At 37.5% G+C, this 15797-nt stretch overlaps 1 protein-coding gene across 1 annotated transcript; it reads left to right on the forward strand.

Moving 5' to 3' along the window:
• Nucleotides 1-6185: 6185 nt before the first annotated feature.
• LOC107625220 (phosphatidate phosphatase PAH1) lies at nucleotides 6186-15042 on the forward strand. Its single transcript, XM_016327800.3, has 12 exons — nucleotides 6186-6283; nucleotides 6515-6725; nucleotides 6941-8512; nucleotides 8612-9180; nucleotides 9274-9347; nucleotides 9964-10048; nucleotides 11306-11392; nucleotides 11866-11938; nucleotides 13257-13300; nucleotides 13372-13500; nucleotides 13590-13685; nucleotides 14545-15042. Exons 3-12 carry the CDS (start codon nucleotides 7090-7092, stop codon nucleotides 14596-14598), a joined length of 2634 nt encoding a protein of 877 aa, XP_016183286.1. The 5' UTR covers nucleotides 6186-6283; nucleotides 6515-6725; nucleotides 6941-7089; the 3' UTR covers nucleotides 14599-15042.
• Nucleotides 15043-15797: the final 755 nt, after the last annotated feature.

A 15797-nucleotide genomic window follows, 5' to 3' on the forward strand; every position in this document is an offset into this window, starting at 1 on the left:
CACGTCAATTAGACCTCTGTAACTCGAGTTATTTTTGTTAGAGTGCAGAGAGGTCAGGGTTGACAGCATCAATCACTTTCTTCTCTTTTTCTACAGAAACTCCATCAAATCCATCCGAGTGCTACTTAAAATAAACAGAATTGCACACGACTCAAAGTAGCATCCATAGTGGTTAAAAGATATTTAAATCTTGATTAAACTCAACAATTTGAATGCAAATTCACTAGGAAAAGAAAGAAAAGATGCTCACGCATCAGCTGGCCAGCATATCGTCGACGAATTGCCAAAAATTCTTGTGGAGGCAGGTCATCACCAGGTTCGGCATACCAGAAGTCGTGATATCGGATAATAGGACGCAGTTCGCTGACAAGAAGTTTGGCGAGTTCCTTTCCGGCCTGGGGATAAAACAGAAGTTCTCATCAGTGGAGCACCTACAAACCAATGGCCAAGTTGAAGCGGCCAACAAAGTCATCCTCCAAGGCCTCAAGAAGGGACTCGACCAGAAGAAAGGGGCATGGGCAGACGAACTTGCGTCAGTCTTGTGGTCATAAGGACGATGCAACAATCCTCCACTAGGGAGACGCCTTTCCGGCTCACCTATGGAGTTGATACTGTGATCCCTGTGGAGGTTGGGGAGCTGAGCCCATGACTACTCCTCGGGGGAGCCAATGAAGCAGTAGAGAAAGACCTGATCGATGAGACCAGAGAGTTGGCTCATTTGTCAGAAACAGCATTGAAACAAAGAATATCCCTAAGGTACAACTCCAAAGAACTGAGGAGGAATTTTGAGCCAGGCGACTTGGTTTTACGACGCAACAATATAGGCCCGCCGATCCTGGGAAAAGGCAAGCTAGCGGCTAATTGGAAAGGCCCGTACAGAGTAAAAGAAGTTGCTGGCAAAGGAGCTTATAGGCTGGAATGAATAGACGGGAAGGAAGGCCCCAGGACGTGGAATGCGACAAACCTGAAAAGGTTCTACCTGTAAAATCAGTACGGGGCCTGACGGCCAGACGGGTCCCGGCCCAGTAACATGCGTTTCTGTTTATTTCTTGCCTATTTGTGTGCCTGTTGATTTCTTGTTTACTTGTTCCTCTTGATTTGCATTTACTTATCTCGCTTTGCATAGGTTTCTACCATTTTAACCTTTTAATTGTATGAATTTTGATTTACTCCGTATGATTCGTGTACCAGTTGTTTTACCTATGTTTGAACAATTGATAACACCATGACATCTCTGGACTGATCACCTCGAGAGCCTACCAAACCATAACAACTACACAATGGCTATGAAAGTATACGCCACACAATTAAAACGGTCAAAGGTAGCCACTGGTCGACTTGACAGTTAATCGTTTAAAATGAAACGGTAAACGGTTTACAAAACTACCAAGATGTTCAAAACATACAAAACAAAATGCCACAACAGCCCAAAAAATTACAAATATTTCACAAGTTACACCCTCGGGAGGTCGACAATCTTGCCATCCTTGATGGTCTTGAAGGCACCAACAGCTGAGACATCAAGGTCCGAGGCTAGCAACTTCACCTGCGCATTGATCGCCTCCTCGGTAGCCCCAATGGCATTCCGAGCATGCTTCATAGTCTCCTTGTTTTTCTTCTTCAGCTCGGTGACCTCGGCCTTAGTGGCATTTGCCGATAGACGGCATCAACGAGTTTCTTGTCAAGTTCTTCTGCCCGTCCCTGTGTAGCGTTGAGCTGGCTCTCCAGAGTGAGCTCCCTCTCGATGAGACGAGCAACCGTCGCGTCGAACTCCTTCACCTTTGCCTCGAATTCGGCCAATTGAGTCTTCACCGAAGTCACTTCTGCTTTCAACTTATCTACAGATTGGAAGGCCGCTTGGAGCTTACCATCCAGGGTTCGCGCACCAGCCAAAACAGGCTCTGCGTTCCTCGCTATTGCGGCAGCCCGTAGCAGGGTACAATAAACCCACTTTGCTTGAGAAGTGAGGTCCCCACCATGAAATAATTCCTCGGTGCCAGGCAGGAGTTGCGAATCAATGAAGGTCCTGGCATTGAAGTTCCTTTCCATCACGATAAGCACCCCCTCCAGGCTCGAGGTCAATTTCCTCTTCTTAGGATTTTCAAGGATGGCGACCTCGGGACCCGCCTCTTCTTCTAGAAGCTCTGGTTGGGGGGTCGGGCCAGCACTTATGCCGGTCACCTCTACTAGAGGAGGCTGGGACTGCACCTCGGGAGTTGGGGAGTGCAGAGCATCATTGGTGCGAGTTGCGGAGCTGTTGCCGCAATTTCCAGGGAGGAAAGTTAGCATTAAATTCTCAAGTCCCACTTGCTCGGCAGCCATGGACACTGAAACAGGAGAACATGCAAGAATTCGTTAGGATTAACACTAAGCAAGCAAACAAGTCAAGTATAAGAAACACGAAAGTACAATCAACCGGCTACTTGTAACACCCTTACTTTTAACACCTCATGATCGTACTAAAAGTTCAGGTGTTACTTACCTTTAATTCTTTATTTTGATATTATATTTATTTAATATTGAGCCTTCGTAAATAGGAACCCAATTTTTAATTATGAAAGTGAAAATCCTTTACTTAAAAAAAAATCACAGTCACATATCATATTCAAGTAATAATATTTACATAAACTTATCCAAAACTTCTTAATAACCGCATTTCAAAAAACAGTGAAATAAGGAATTTCAAGACTAAGGAAAAGAAAACAAATGATACATCGATACAGGACTAACTTCAAAAATAAATTTCTAACGCTCCCAAAACCCGTTATTCGCATCCCTTAATAATTCTATTTTATATATGATAACTTGTTAACTTTTCCGTACGCATAAACCTTTAACATTAAGTTGGCCAGACTTAACATCAGAGTTATGCTACGGTAAGCTAATAGCATTAATCAATAGATAGTCATGTGCATAAAGCTCTAATTCTTGTTATCCAGACAAGACCTACTACATGACAGACACTCAGAGTATGCAATGAAGCATAGTCAGTCGTTTCCAAGGCTCTAATCAGGATGAACTGCTCTGATACCATATTGTAACGTCCCGTCCAGCAAAATACCTTGACTTAAGCAAGGTATTTTGCTGGACGGGACGTTACACTACTCACCTATGTAACTCCTACCCATTTCCCGGTCACCCATTAAGAGGTGAGGGTTGACATTGTTCTTACTAAAAATAGCCAGCAACACGTCAGCTATGTTCTTGTTTTGTTGGGTCAACCCTTTGTACGTCACCTTCGTAACGGAATTAGACCCCGTCCCGAAGCTCCAGTAGGTCAGGATATGGCGTTCCCCTTCTAAAGTTAGCCAGAAAGGGTGTTGGCCTTCCGCAGGCCGAACTTTAAAATATTTTTTCTTGAAGCCGTGAAATGAATCTTTGAACACCCCAATGATCCGCATACCTTGGGCAGCCCAGAAGGACATGTATCCTTTTTTATGCCTCCCTTCCTTTGAAGAGTTTGTCAAAAGAAAGAATCATAGAAAGACTTCCACAGAGACCGACAGCTCTAAATACTCACATACCATCTCAAAACACCGGATGGAAGCCCAGCTGTTTGGGTGCAATTGTGACGGCGCCACATCACAGCGATTCAGAAGCGCCATCACAAACAGGGAGAAGGGGAGGCGAACCCCCAAGCTGGTAAACATCGACTTGTACACCCTAGCTAGTCGGTAACCCATGGGGTGTTCAAGTTAAGGTGGCATATTCGCTCTTGGTCTCCAGGAACGAACGCGTGGTAGTGCTCCTCCTCGGGAGTCCTTCCGCAGAGCAGGTTGGAACGACAGAATTTTTGAAGCTCCTCAAGGGTCATCCTGGAGGGCTGATCCTTTACGTCTGAGGTAACCCAGGCGTAACGGTCTACACAAGGCCTCGGAAGAGGGTGTTACGCCATACCTACAGTGGGACACCACTTGAAGTCAGACCAAGAGGTCGGGAACTCGGAAGAAGAGGAAACTAGCACTTCAGCATACTAGACAAGAATCTAATGGCAATCTAATGACAAATTCAAAAACAAGCAATACACCTAAAATGGTACCCCCGCTAAGCAACTACCTAACATAAGCTATGTTGGTTCAAGCAAAAACGGACTAGAGCAAAATGAAAGTGGCATGCATTACCAAAGTAGCAATCATAGAATGAAACAGTAAGAGCAGTAAAGGAATTTGAAGTACTTACAGAAGAAATATGCAGAAAAAAGGCGATAGTCAGATAGTGAACTGTGCGCCGGAATTCTCTTGAGAGTGATCCAAAGAATGAAGTAGCAAGAAGAAGCAGATATGGGAGTGAGTGGAGAATGAAGAAAGATAGTTTTGAGAGAATGGGAATAGTAACCGTCGAAGATGAAAGCGCAAAAAGACAAGGGTATAATGGTCATCTCCCCTGCCCTTTTCAAATTAGTCATAATGGGCATTAAATTCTCCACGCGAAGAACGAGGCGATGGTTGACGTTTCCCAGAAGTAAATGAAGGGTACTCGCGCGTAGGGGACACGCCCCTGTCACGGGTGGCCGACCTATCAAGGATGACGCATAAGGGGGAGTTGAGAAAAACGCGCCAACCACGGCGCTCGCCTTCGTGACCGACGCGTTGGGAGTACTGTTCCGGCCCAACCCACTAACCTGGGACTATGGTCCGGGCGTCCACCCGACCCGGTGGGTTAACGGGAGCCAACCAAGGGGTGACCCGAGCGGCACCTCCCTCAACGTGAACCTAGACAGCTGGAGCTGGACAACTGGAGAGGAAGCTTCCAGGAAAGAGGGTCTGCCTCTGTAGGACCCACGCTGGTACAGACTATATAAGGGGAGGGTCCTATTCCTCCCCCAGGTACGTCACTCACTCTAACATAAATCCTTCATCTTGTACGGACACTGATTTGGACGTCGGAGTCCCTTTTGCAGGTGGATCCCCCCTTCTCGCACACACTGCCCGGCAGTCCGGAAGAACCACGCTTCAGGGCTTATCAACATCCATCTCCCCCACCTTCTGCACCCCCAAATCTGACCCGTTCGATAAAAGAGCAACCGAACAAATTCTATAATGGTCTAATAGATAACTTCGTGGAGGTTAAAGTTGGAAATTTATTGAAAATGCATATTATATTATTATATTTAAATTAAAAAAAAAAAGAGTAGATAGACAGTCCGCTAACCCGGCCACCAGCCCACCATTTAACGGGACAATTTATAATTGTTGGCCTGTGTTGGTTTGGCAGGATGGACCGACTTACCTTGTTTTGGAGCACACCTTAACGGGACGGATAACCCATTTTGAGATCCCTTTTAATGAAGTAGGTTAAAGGTTATATGCTCTTTCACATTAACATGTAATGATAAATACATATACACATACATATAACATATATACTATACTAATATACCCCTAAAATGAAGTAGGTTAAATGTTTTGCTCTTTCACATTGACATGTAATGATAAATCCATATATACATATCATATATACATATACATGTACTAAAACACCAAAAGAATGTGCATGCTTACATATAATGCATACATCAGCCATTCCTCTAGACCTCTGCGAAGGATATGGGTCATTCATCGTGATAGACATGCCATTAAAACAACAATAGATGACATGAATAATGGTCAAACATACAATTGACATTTGAATAACCTCAATGTTACTATCTAAAAATTTTATATTAATAGATAAAAATAGTACTAATATAAAAATAATTATAATTGTACCTTTCAAAAATAAATATGATTAATAAAATTTTTTAAAATGAATTCAAAAAAAAATTATCTTTTAACACGAATTTAAATATTAATCTATTTTTTTTTAATTTTATTTGAGAGAAGTTTCCTTCTTTAGGTCAGCAACTTTTGCATGACATATTAATACAGCATGCCCACACGTCACTCACCAAACCAAGCTTTTATTCTCCGTCTCATCTGCCTTTTCCCTTTTCTCCCTTAAACAATCACCTACCAAAATGCATCAGTCACGTGGTCAACGCGTGCGCAATAAAAAATTGCCAAAATTTCCCAACTAATAAGCCAAGTAATATTCCGAAACAGAGAGGGAGAATAAACCATTTCATTTTCATAGATCCCAAAATTAATTAAACCAAACAAAAAATACACAAATTATCCCACCAGGGACACTTTCGTAATTTCAGCGGAAACTTCATTGTTTTCCCCGAATTTTAATTACACTTCGACAAGAGCCAGACGAGGTGGTCGGTGTTCCCATTTATTCCGAGTTTCAAAATTTCAGGACCAAGAAAACAAAGGATATTACGAAAAAGCCCCCGTATACGGTTCGTATTTTTTTAAATTTGTATTCGTATTTTTATACTGTTATCTGCACAGGTATTTTTTCTTGTAACATGGTTGGAAAAATATGGATTAGTTAGGAGGAGACTTTGAGTGTGGGAATAACTATTTAATTGCGTTTGGAGAGTGAGGTGTTGGTCTCTTAAACCTTGTTTTTCTTTTCTCATTTTTTTCCCCTTCATTTTCTTTTTCTTTTTTTCTTTTTTTAATTCCAGTCTCCAAATCCTCCAGAACTTGGTACTTTGAAGTGTGAAGTCTCCACAAGAAAAATTGAAAACCACCAAGGAGTAAGAGGAGGAGGAGAATTAGCATCATCAAGAACGGTAGTAGAAGAATTCGAGAACACCATTCCGAAATTTTGAAATTCGCCATCGATTTTCTGTGGCTCCGAGATTGGTTTTCTTCATTTTTTATTAGTCGGAATTTGTAAGTTTTTTTTTCATAATTTTTATTTATTTTTTGTCCGAGTTGATTTTTGTTTTCAGCTTTGATTTTCGATATTTGTTATCATGTTAAGGAAAAAGAGTTGCGTGGTTTAAGATTTTTAAGTGTTAAACCCACGATATCTGTTTGTTAAATCTGTTTTTAGTTGTTAATTTTAAAATTTATTTATGATGGTTTTGTTCATTTATGCCATGCAGCGAATGATATTGTTGATCAAAGAACTATAGTAACTTTAAAAGTAACAAAGGTTGAAGGAATGATTTGCTGATATGGTTTGAGTTTAGTTTTAGATTGAAAGTGAGGCTTGAACTTTGGGTTGTGTTTTTTGAGCTTCTTTCACAAGAAAATGAATGTGGTAGGCAAAGTTGGAAGCTTGATAACACAAGGTGTGTACTCAGTTGCTACCCCTTTTCACCCTTTTGGTGGTGCTGTTGATGTGATTGTTGTTCAGCAGCAAGATGGGACCTTCCGGAGCACACCTTGGTATGTTCGGTTTGGTAAGTTTCAGGGTGTTCTCAAAGGCGCCGAAAAGATTGTTCGGATAAATGTTAATGGTGATGAAGCCAGCTTTCATATGTATCTTGATAATTCTGGGGAGGCTTATTTTGTGAAGGAGGTGGATGATGACAAAGGAATCGACTCAAATGCGGATGCTGTAGGTTCTAATAATAATAGTAACGGTTTTTTGCCTAATGGCCATAGACTTGATCATAGCATCTCGGATTCTGGGGTGCTTAAGTTGAAAAGAGAAAATGGTGTCTCCGGAGCAATTCAAAGGGCCGAATCTGAAGGTGATCGGAGATTTTATGAATACCAAGAAGATCAATCATCTCTCGCTGATTCAGTTGACTTCTCAGAATATTCCAATGCGTATGATAGTCTAGAGGGAGAGAATTTTGTTGATTCACAGGGTTCCCATCCAGAGATGGTCTTGGTTGTTGATGGCCATGTATTGACGGCCCCTATCTCAGAGTCGGAGCAGAATGAGGAGAATCTGCAGTTAAAAACCCCTCAATTTCATCTTGGCCCGGGTGAAGAGGCTGACATATGTGAAGGCAATGAAGAGCTTATTTCTGGTGAAAATTCTTGGGCTGCTAATTATATTGGTCAGCTGGATGCTACAAAAGCTGATGGCACGCCAAGATGCGACACTAATGGTGATGATTCAAGATGCGACACTAATGGTGATGATATTACTTCTCAACTCCAGCCAGAAGTTTGTCAACATGATGAACAACATATTTCTCATGCCCAGGAGCCCTCGGGTTTAAAAGAAGATGATCTTAAAATGCAAGCTGATTCAGAAATGGTTGGATCTGCTATTGTGACACAGAAGGTTTCCAAAAGCTGTTTGGGGCCACTAAATTTATCTCAGCAAGGTGGAAATGTCACTTTTCAAATTTCACCAGAGGGATCTAATGCATGTTTTCCAGCTGATGATCGAATTAAACAAGAGAGATTTATACAACATCAAGAAGAGTTATCTACTGGTTCTACTTCATCGAATGGCCATGGATCACCAAATTCAGTATTGCAGCTTCCAGAGGCTGACAATAATGCATCTGGAGAAGTTGAGATTAGTTCTGGCCCTTGTTCTGTTGCTATTGGTACTGAACAGAACAATGGACACGATTTCATGTTGAGCTCTAATGGTGGTGTAGATGAGAGTCAACAAGCCCCTGCACTTGAAGATATTAGTGATAAAAGTGAGGTAGTGGAACCCGAAAGAGACACTTCAGATAAAGGGGACCAAAGTCATTCGGGTTTGGGTATGTCATATGCTGCAAAACAGTTCCACTTGAATAGGAAATTCTTGATTTAGCATTAATGGTTTATTAATTTAATTTCATTAATCTCATAATTCGCAGGATTTGAGATCTCACTTTGTGGTCATGAACTTAAGGTGGGTATGGGTTTGGAAGCTGCTGCGGAAGTGTTTGAAGCACATCGTGTTTCTGCAGAGGACTTTACATGCTCTGCGCCATCGATAATTAAGAATCAAAATCTTATTATCAAGTTTAAAGAGAGGTACTTGACGTGGGAAAAGGCTGCTCCTATTGTTCTTGGAATTGCTGCCTATGGTTTAGATTTACCTGTTGAGCCAAAAGATACAATTAATGTGGAACAAGATTACTCGCTGAAGTCTAAAGATGATGAGCCTGGGTCATCGTCATCTGGACGAAGATGGAGACTGTGGCCAATACCTTTTAGAAAGGTCAAGACTCTTGAGCACTCTACTAGCAATGACTCAAATGAAGACGTGTTTTTGGATTCCGAGTCCACACTTGTAGAGCCTTCTGGTACCCAGGGAATTTCTCGTAAGCAATTTGTAAGGACAAATGTTCCGACTAATGAGCAGATAGCATCCTTGGACCTTAAAGATGGTCAAAATTTGGTAACCTTCAGTTTCTCTACAAGGGTTCTCGGAACACAACAGGTTTCACTATTCATAGACTTTCAAATTTGTCATATAAAGCCCTGTTCAGTGGTTCGTTTTTGTTTATTTGAGAGAAATTTAATTACATAACAGGTTGATGCTCACATATATTTGTGGAAGTGGAACACAAGAATTGTGATTTCAGATGTTGATGGAACTATTACCAAGTATGGACTAATATTTCTGCTTAGGCTACTAAATATTCTTTTAATCTTGAGATGGGATTACCTGACTATTTCTACTGTTCCACATTTGAATTGAAATTTATTCTAAATGAAATCCCTTTATCCATGTATTATTCAATTTTTTGTAATCCTTGATGCTTTCAAGACTTTTTTTACATGAGAAAAAATAAGAGGGGTGTAGGATCTCAATGTTGAATATGTTGTTTCAAATTTGTAGTTATTTGTCTTCTTCAAGTCAAATTTGGAGTAAGCTTATTGTGTGTTAAGTATACTTATAAATGAAACAAAGCTTCTAATCTATGTGAATTCTATGTAAAATTCTCCTACTCCTTTGATTTATTAGTGATGTTTGTTTTAACTTTTTGGTTATCTTTTCTAGAACCATTCGCCTATGCCAAATTTTTCCCTTTGCTATATGTTGATGAAAAAGAAAAGAATGCTGAATATGACTGCATATGCTGTTATGCCTAGATAGACATATCTTATTGAATGTTGATTTAAAGAAGAAATATAGAGGGAATAGAACAAAGAGTGATATTATATCTTGAGAATCACTATCAGCATCTTAGTTTTTTCTTTTATTTAATTTTCTTTTTAGGTCTGATGTTTTGGGGCAATTCATGCCCTTAGTTGGCAGAGATTGGACACAATCTGGAGTAGCAAGGCTTTTCTCTGCCATTAAGGTAAGCACATGTTTCTGCTTACATACATATTCGGTTTTGACATTGGTATTTTAACATGGTTAATAATAGCAACAGATCTTCCAAGGATGTCTCTTTACAAAGCAATTTCTATGGTTGTTTCATTGCTGCTTAGTTATGTTTCTGTTACAATTTCCTTCTCAACTCATTATACATGATTCACAAATTAAGGGTTTGAATTTGTGATAACTGACAAGGGACCTTTGTTAGGGACAAAGATCAGAAAATTTGTCTACCAAGTAACTTAAATTTACTTCTTGGATATTTTATAGTAAGGATTAGGTAAGCTGTATGTTGTAAGTGCTTGTTGCATGATATAAAACACACTTCTTTAAAAAATAAAAAATTCCCCCAAAGTTATATCCCTTGGATAATACAGAAGGGGTTGGAAAGCAACCTTCTCTGAGCTCAGAATTGATATTGATCAGACAAGGCTGAAGTCTGTTCAGGTGTGATTTGCTCAGTTCAGCAAGCACATTTGATCAGAAGGATAGTGTGGCGACGGCTGTTATATAGCCATCTAACTGAAATGGTTCAAATAGGATATGGTCAGCTTTTGTGACTATATGCCATTTACAGATTTCTTTCTACTTTACTAAATTGTAAAAATATGGTTATTTAATACTTGTTTAAGAAAATTAAAATGTAAATCAAACATTAAGTTCAATGACTTTCAACTAATTTTAGAACAACTTTCTTGAACTATATCGGCTGGCAGCATTGTTAAAGGTGATGTATATGAAAGCAAGGCTTGTTGCTTTTTTAGAAATTCGGCCAACATGGGTGTATATGATAAACAGTTTATATATTAAGAGACATAAAAAAGGAGTTACTGAACCCTAGTCCCCTTTATATTATTCATATGTATACTAACTACTACTACTAATTAGGATAAAAGTATATATATTTTTATTGTCATTATTTGAAATCTTCTATGCTACCCTACTTCCTGTAAATATTTCACTAGTTTGATGTTCACTTGTCACTAAAAATCCAAAATTAATAGTTATTACTAATATTATTGTTATTTGATTTGTGATTAGGATTTTGCTTATATGTCATTTCATTAGAAGGTAAATGCTAACGTAACACCATGATTATTTTCAATGTATTTAATTTGTTTAATGTAAAATGCATCCTAGTATGCATGATGTTATAAACTTATAATCATAACTAGTATGCATTGATCTGTATATTTTAGCTTAATGTTTAATTATAGCTCACCGGATTCTGTGGCAGGAAAATGGATACCAGCTACTATTTCTGAGTGCCCGTGCGATTGTACAAGCATATCTAACCCGGAACTTCTTGCTTAACATAAAGCAGGTATTTAAACAACCTGATTTTTTGCGAACAGAAGAAACTTATTTTCAATAAAGGAATTAATCTTCGTTTCTACAATAACTGTATTCCGAAATCAATCTATAATACAATATGAGTTGGTTAAGACATTTCAACATCAACTTTCATTCACCTTTCAGTCTTGTAAAGGAATGTTGATCTCGTTTTGATACCCTTTTGAGAATTGAGGCTCAATATTAACATCCTTGTCTATTTTCAAATTCAGCCCTATGCTTTAAGTCTAATGAACTCCCTTCCCAGTTTTCATGTACTTGTTAATGCCTAGTAAAGGGGGCTATGCAAAATGGCTAGATTACACATATGTAATATAGCTAAGTAAAGATAGTTCTTTTTTTTATTGGTATATTTGTTTTTCTGGGGTTCAGCCTCTTAGCAATCCAGTGATCAATGTAAATAATACTTCTGTAGCTTAATTTAGGAGTTTTGTGTATTCGCAGGATGGAAAAACCCTACCAAATGGACCTGTTGTTATTTCACCAGATGGTTTATTTCCATCACTTTTCCGAGAAGGTGAGGCTTATCTATAACGAGATTTGTTAAGGTTGCAATGTGCATGAGATACTAGAATATTATTATGTTCTCATTTGTTGGTTGTGTGACGTTAATGACTTTGCTGTCTGCCAATGCACTGTTGTGCTTTATTTGATCGCTCCTATTTGAAGACTTGCATATTGGTGTCAACATCATCAAACTGAAACAAACATAAAATTACATTTCCCGGTTTTTTTTACCTTTTTTTTGCTTGGGGGAATCATATTTCATAAGAATGTTATAGATAGATGCAATATAACTTGTAAACCCTCAAAGTGGTCTGCATTTATTTTCATATTCATATAAATTAGTCCCTGTTGAAAGACAATTAATCCATGAACTTTGAAAAAGCCAAAGACAATTTAGTCTCTCTGTCAGATCTCTAACCCCATGATGTGGCCTGTTACATTGCATCATTATTTCCGTTCCTGATATGTTACTCCTTATCATTATAATGGTATAATTTTGGCACAATTTAAGACAATTTCCAAAAGATGGCAGTGTAATGTCTTTTTCATTAATCAATAAATTTCACTGTAATGTTTTGGAAAAGCATTAATCAAATGATGCCATATTTATGAATGAAAACTACTAAACTGGTCATACCGTAGTGTATAATGGAGCAACTTGACAAGAGGGACTATCTCTTACTTTTTAGGATTATTTTGGGGGTAGTCAATTGATTAAAAGTAGTTCGATAAACTGAGTGACTACATATATCTTTGTGAGCTCAATTGTGAAAATAATTGACAGCCTGCTATTTATTTTTATTAATGTGGAAAGATTTGGACTTAATTATTCTATTGGTCCATATAGTTTTTGCAAATTTTCAAGTAGTTCTTTACATTTTACAATTTGAAAGTTTGTAATAGCTAACTGTTTGTAATAGTTCTTTACAATTAATCTATTGAGTATCTATATTAGATAAAAATTTTCAATTAGGTCCTTGCTAACTGTTTTTATTTTTGTTAAAAAAATACAGAATATTCTTGTAGGATTATTGAGTATTTTTTCCCCTTGAAAGATAACAATTATTAAGGACCTTATTAAAAACTTTTATCCAGTATAAGAACTCAATTACAAACTTCCAAACTGAAAGGTTCTAACAAAAAAATTGGTGAAACATGGGGCCAGCAACAAATTAAACCAAAGATTTATGTATGCTTTCATTCATCACCCGTCGAAATCTATTATCTTTTATAATTTGTTGTTTATCATAGCCTGTTTTTTCTTCCTGGAAATTGATTCTAGATTTGACTGACTTGTTCTATTGTATTTTACCCTTCGCCGATGGAAGTGATAAGAAGAGCACCACATGAATTCAAGATAGCTTGTTTGGAGGTAACTGTCAGAACATGAAAACTTGGTCAAAACACTATTAGAAGGCATCTTCTAAAATCTTGTCTTTGCAGGACATCAGAAGACTTTTCCCTCCGGACTATAATCCATTCTATGCCGGGTTTGGTAATCGAGACACTGATGAACTTAGTTACCTAAAGATTGGAATTCCCAAAGGCAAGATATTCATTATTAACCCCAAGGTATTCATCCCTGGTTAATATTAATGACAACTAGTACTTGTTTTGTTTTTCCCTTGGCACCAACAAAATGCGAATGAAAAATTTTACAGGGTGAGGTGGCGATTAGTCGTATCAGTACAAAATCGTATACATCGTTACACACACTTGTGAATGACATGTTTCCCCCTACTTCGCTTGTTGAACAGGTTAGACATATCAATCATCTCCAATTCCCAATTGATGGAAATTTTGAACTTTTACTGTCAAAAATTTTGAATTTCTAACTTTTATAAGCTGAAGAATCATGAATCTATGGTTTTTTTTTTTTGTTTTTTTTTTCTTTTAAAAGAAAAAAATTCAAAGGTAGTGAATTTTCATTGCTGAGAATCTATGATTAAAGATAATAGAAAGAAAATACACATATAACACTGAATATATCATTCCTAGAATGCTTGATTTCAAGCCACTAGCCTAATACTTATGTTTATACAAATGATTAGGTCAAATATGAGTATGGATCTGATTTTTATGGACTGTTATTGTCAATCAATTTACATAGACATCGATAATGTAATGTCACATTAGCAAAATTTTCTTACTCGACCAATTATCTTAAAAAGTAATACAAACACAATTATCTAATTGGATGGTATTGTAATTAGTGCATCAAAATTAAACTCTCAGGATTATTAGTACAAGTGCAAGTTCACTAACAAGAAGATTAATAACTTAAACACTATGGAATATGCTAGAAATTTGGAATTCTAGGATTTATTTCCTCAATTAGATGACTAATGAGTTCACAACAGATTCTAGATACAATTTAAGGGGACTAATATGGTACCCATAAAATTATAGCGTATCAGTATCTTTATTGTATGTGGTTAAGAAATTGTTACATGTCTCATTAATTCTTTTTAAATTAATTTTTAAAATTTAAAAAAACTTGAAAATGAATCTTAAACCATTGATTAAATAAAGGTATCCATACCAAAGGATACCATAGCAAATCCCTTTAATTAATTTAAATATATCCTCAATAGTATCTAACGATACACATTGCAGGAGGACTACAACTCATGGAACTATTGGAGAATGCCGTTACCAGATATTGATTAGTTCACTTGGATAAGGAACCTTTGCTATGGAGCCACCCAAAAGATGTTAACAAAAAAACCCAGCATTCATCCAATGTGACCCATTTCATGTGCCATAATTGATTGGAAAGTAATATCAATCTCATAATGCAAAATATTGATGGGCATGTAAGTTTCTGCAGAACACTAAATTGTGATGATCATGCAAGAGCTTTCCTCCATTTCTTTTCTTTAAATTGATCATGCAAGATCTTTCCTCCATTTCTTTTCTTTAAATTTGATTCCACATTAAATATTGATCTGGATTCATTACAATCCAGCCATCAACAGAATTGTAGAACAGTTTGGCTCACATGTTGTATTGTACTAAACCTTGTATAATTTTGTCATTCCGGATGATCATTGAATAATGATGGCATGAGTGCTTGCTAAATCAGATATATTTATGTCTACTAGTTTTTACTTCTATTTCTTTCTTTCTTTCTTTTTTTCCTCTTTTTTTATTGACCATATCTGTATTTCATGCTTTTAAATGCAACTTTATTATTTTAACATGTTAACATTATATTGGTTAGCTAAAGGATATATAAATAGTCTCATGGTAGATATGATACATGATAGGGCTCAACGAACTTGTTTGATTTATAGTGGGCATCTAGTGGGATAATGCTTTGCTGATATTGCTGCTGCTGTTTTATTATTATTATTATTCTTTTGGTCAGAGCTGCTGTTGTTTGTTGTTTTTAACATTGTATTGGTTATCTTTGCTCACAAGTGATGGGGAAGAAAAAGAAAGAAAGGAAAAGAAAAGGAAAAAGTGGTGGGGTGGTGAATGCAGGTGTGGTTTGCTCTGCCGAGGCACTGCCCATGGGCCAAGGTGGTGTGACTCTCACCACCAGGGTATTGCTTGCCGCAGGGTGTGAAGGCGGAGCAGCATGTAGTGCCACAACAATCCGACATTTTTATATCCCAACATATTAAAATTACCAAAATAAATTAGCCACTATATTATTATAGTGAATTATATGGTAAAGATGTAAGTTTATAGATTTTTTTTTTAATAGAATGAAAGAGAGATTAATAAAAATAGGATTCACATTTTGAATAATAATAAAATAATAAAAAATAACTATAAAGAATTATATTCTCTGTATATATCACTCCAATCTTTACAGTAGGATGTCCTTATTATTATACGTATACATTAACAATTCAAATCAG

Source organism: Arachis ipaensis, chromosome B2, assembly GCF_059453495.1.
Source record: "Arachis ipaensis isolate K30076 ecotype BB chromosome B2, ASM5945349v1, whole genome shotgun sequence".
Lineage (NCBI taxonomy): Eukaryota > Viridiplantae > Streptophyta > Magnoliopsida > Fabales > Fabaceae > Arachis > Arachis ipaensis.

What these genes read in the sequence shown, in the direction of transcription:
- LOC107625220 (XM_016327800.3), top strand. Translation starts at nt 7,090, where the DNA reads ATGAATGTGGTAGGCAAAGTTGGAAGCTTGATAACACAAGGTGTGTAC. An exon ending in GGCTTTTCTCTGCCATTAAG is followed by an intron (nt 10,049 to 11,305) that starts GTAAGCACATGT and finishes ATTCTGTGGCAG; the next exon opens with GAAAATGGATACCAGCTACT. An exon ending in TATTCATTATTAACCCCAAG is followed by an intron (nt 13,501 to 13,589) that starts GTATTCATCCCT and finishes AAAATTTTACAG; the next exon opens with GGTGAGGTGGCGATTAGTCG.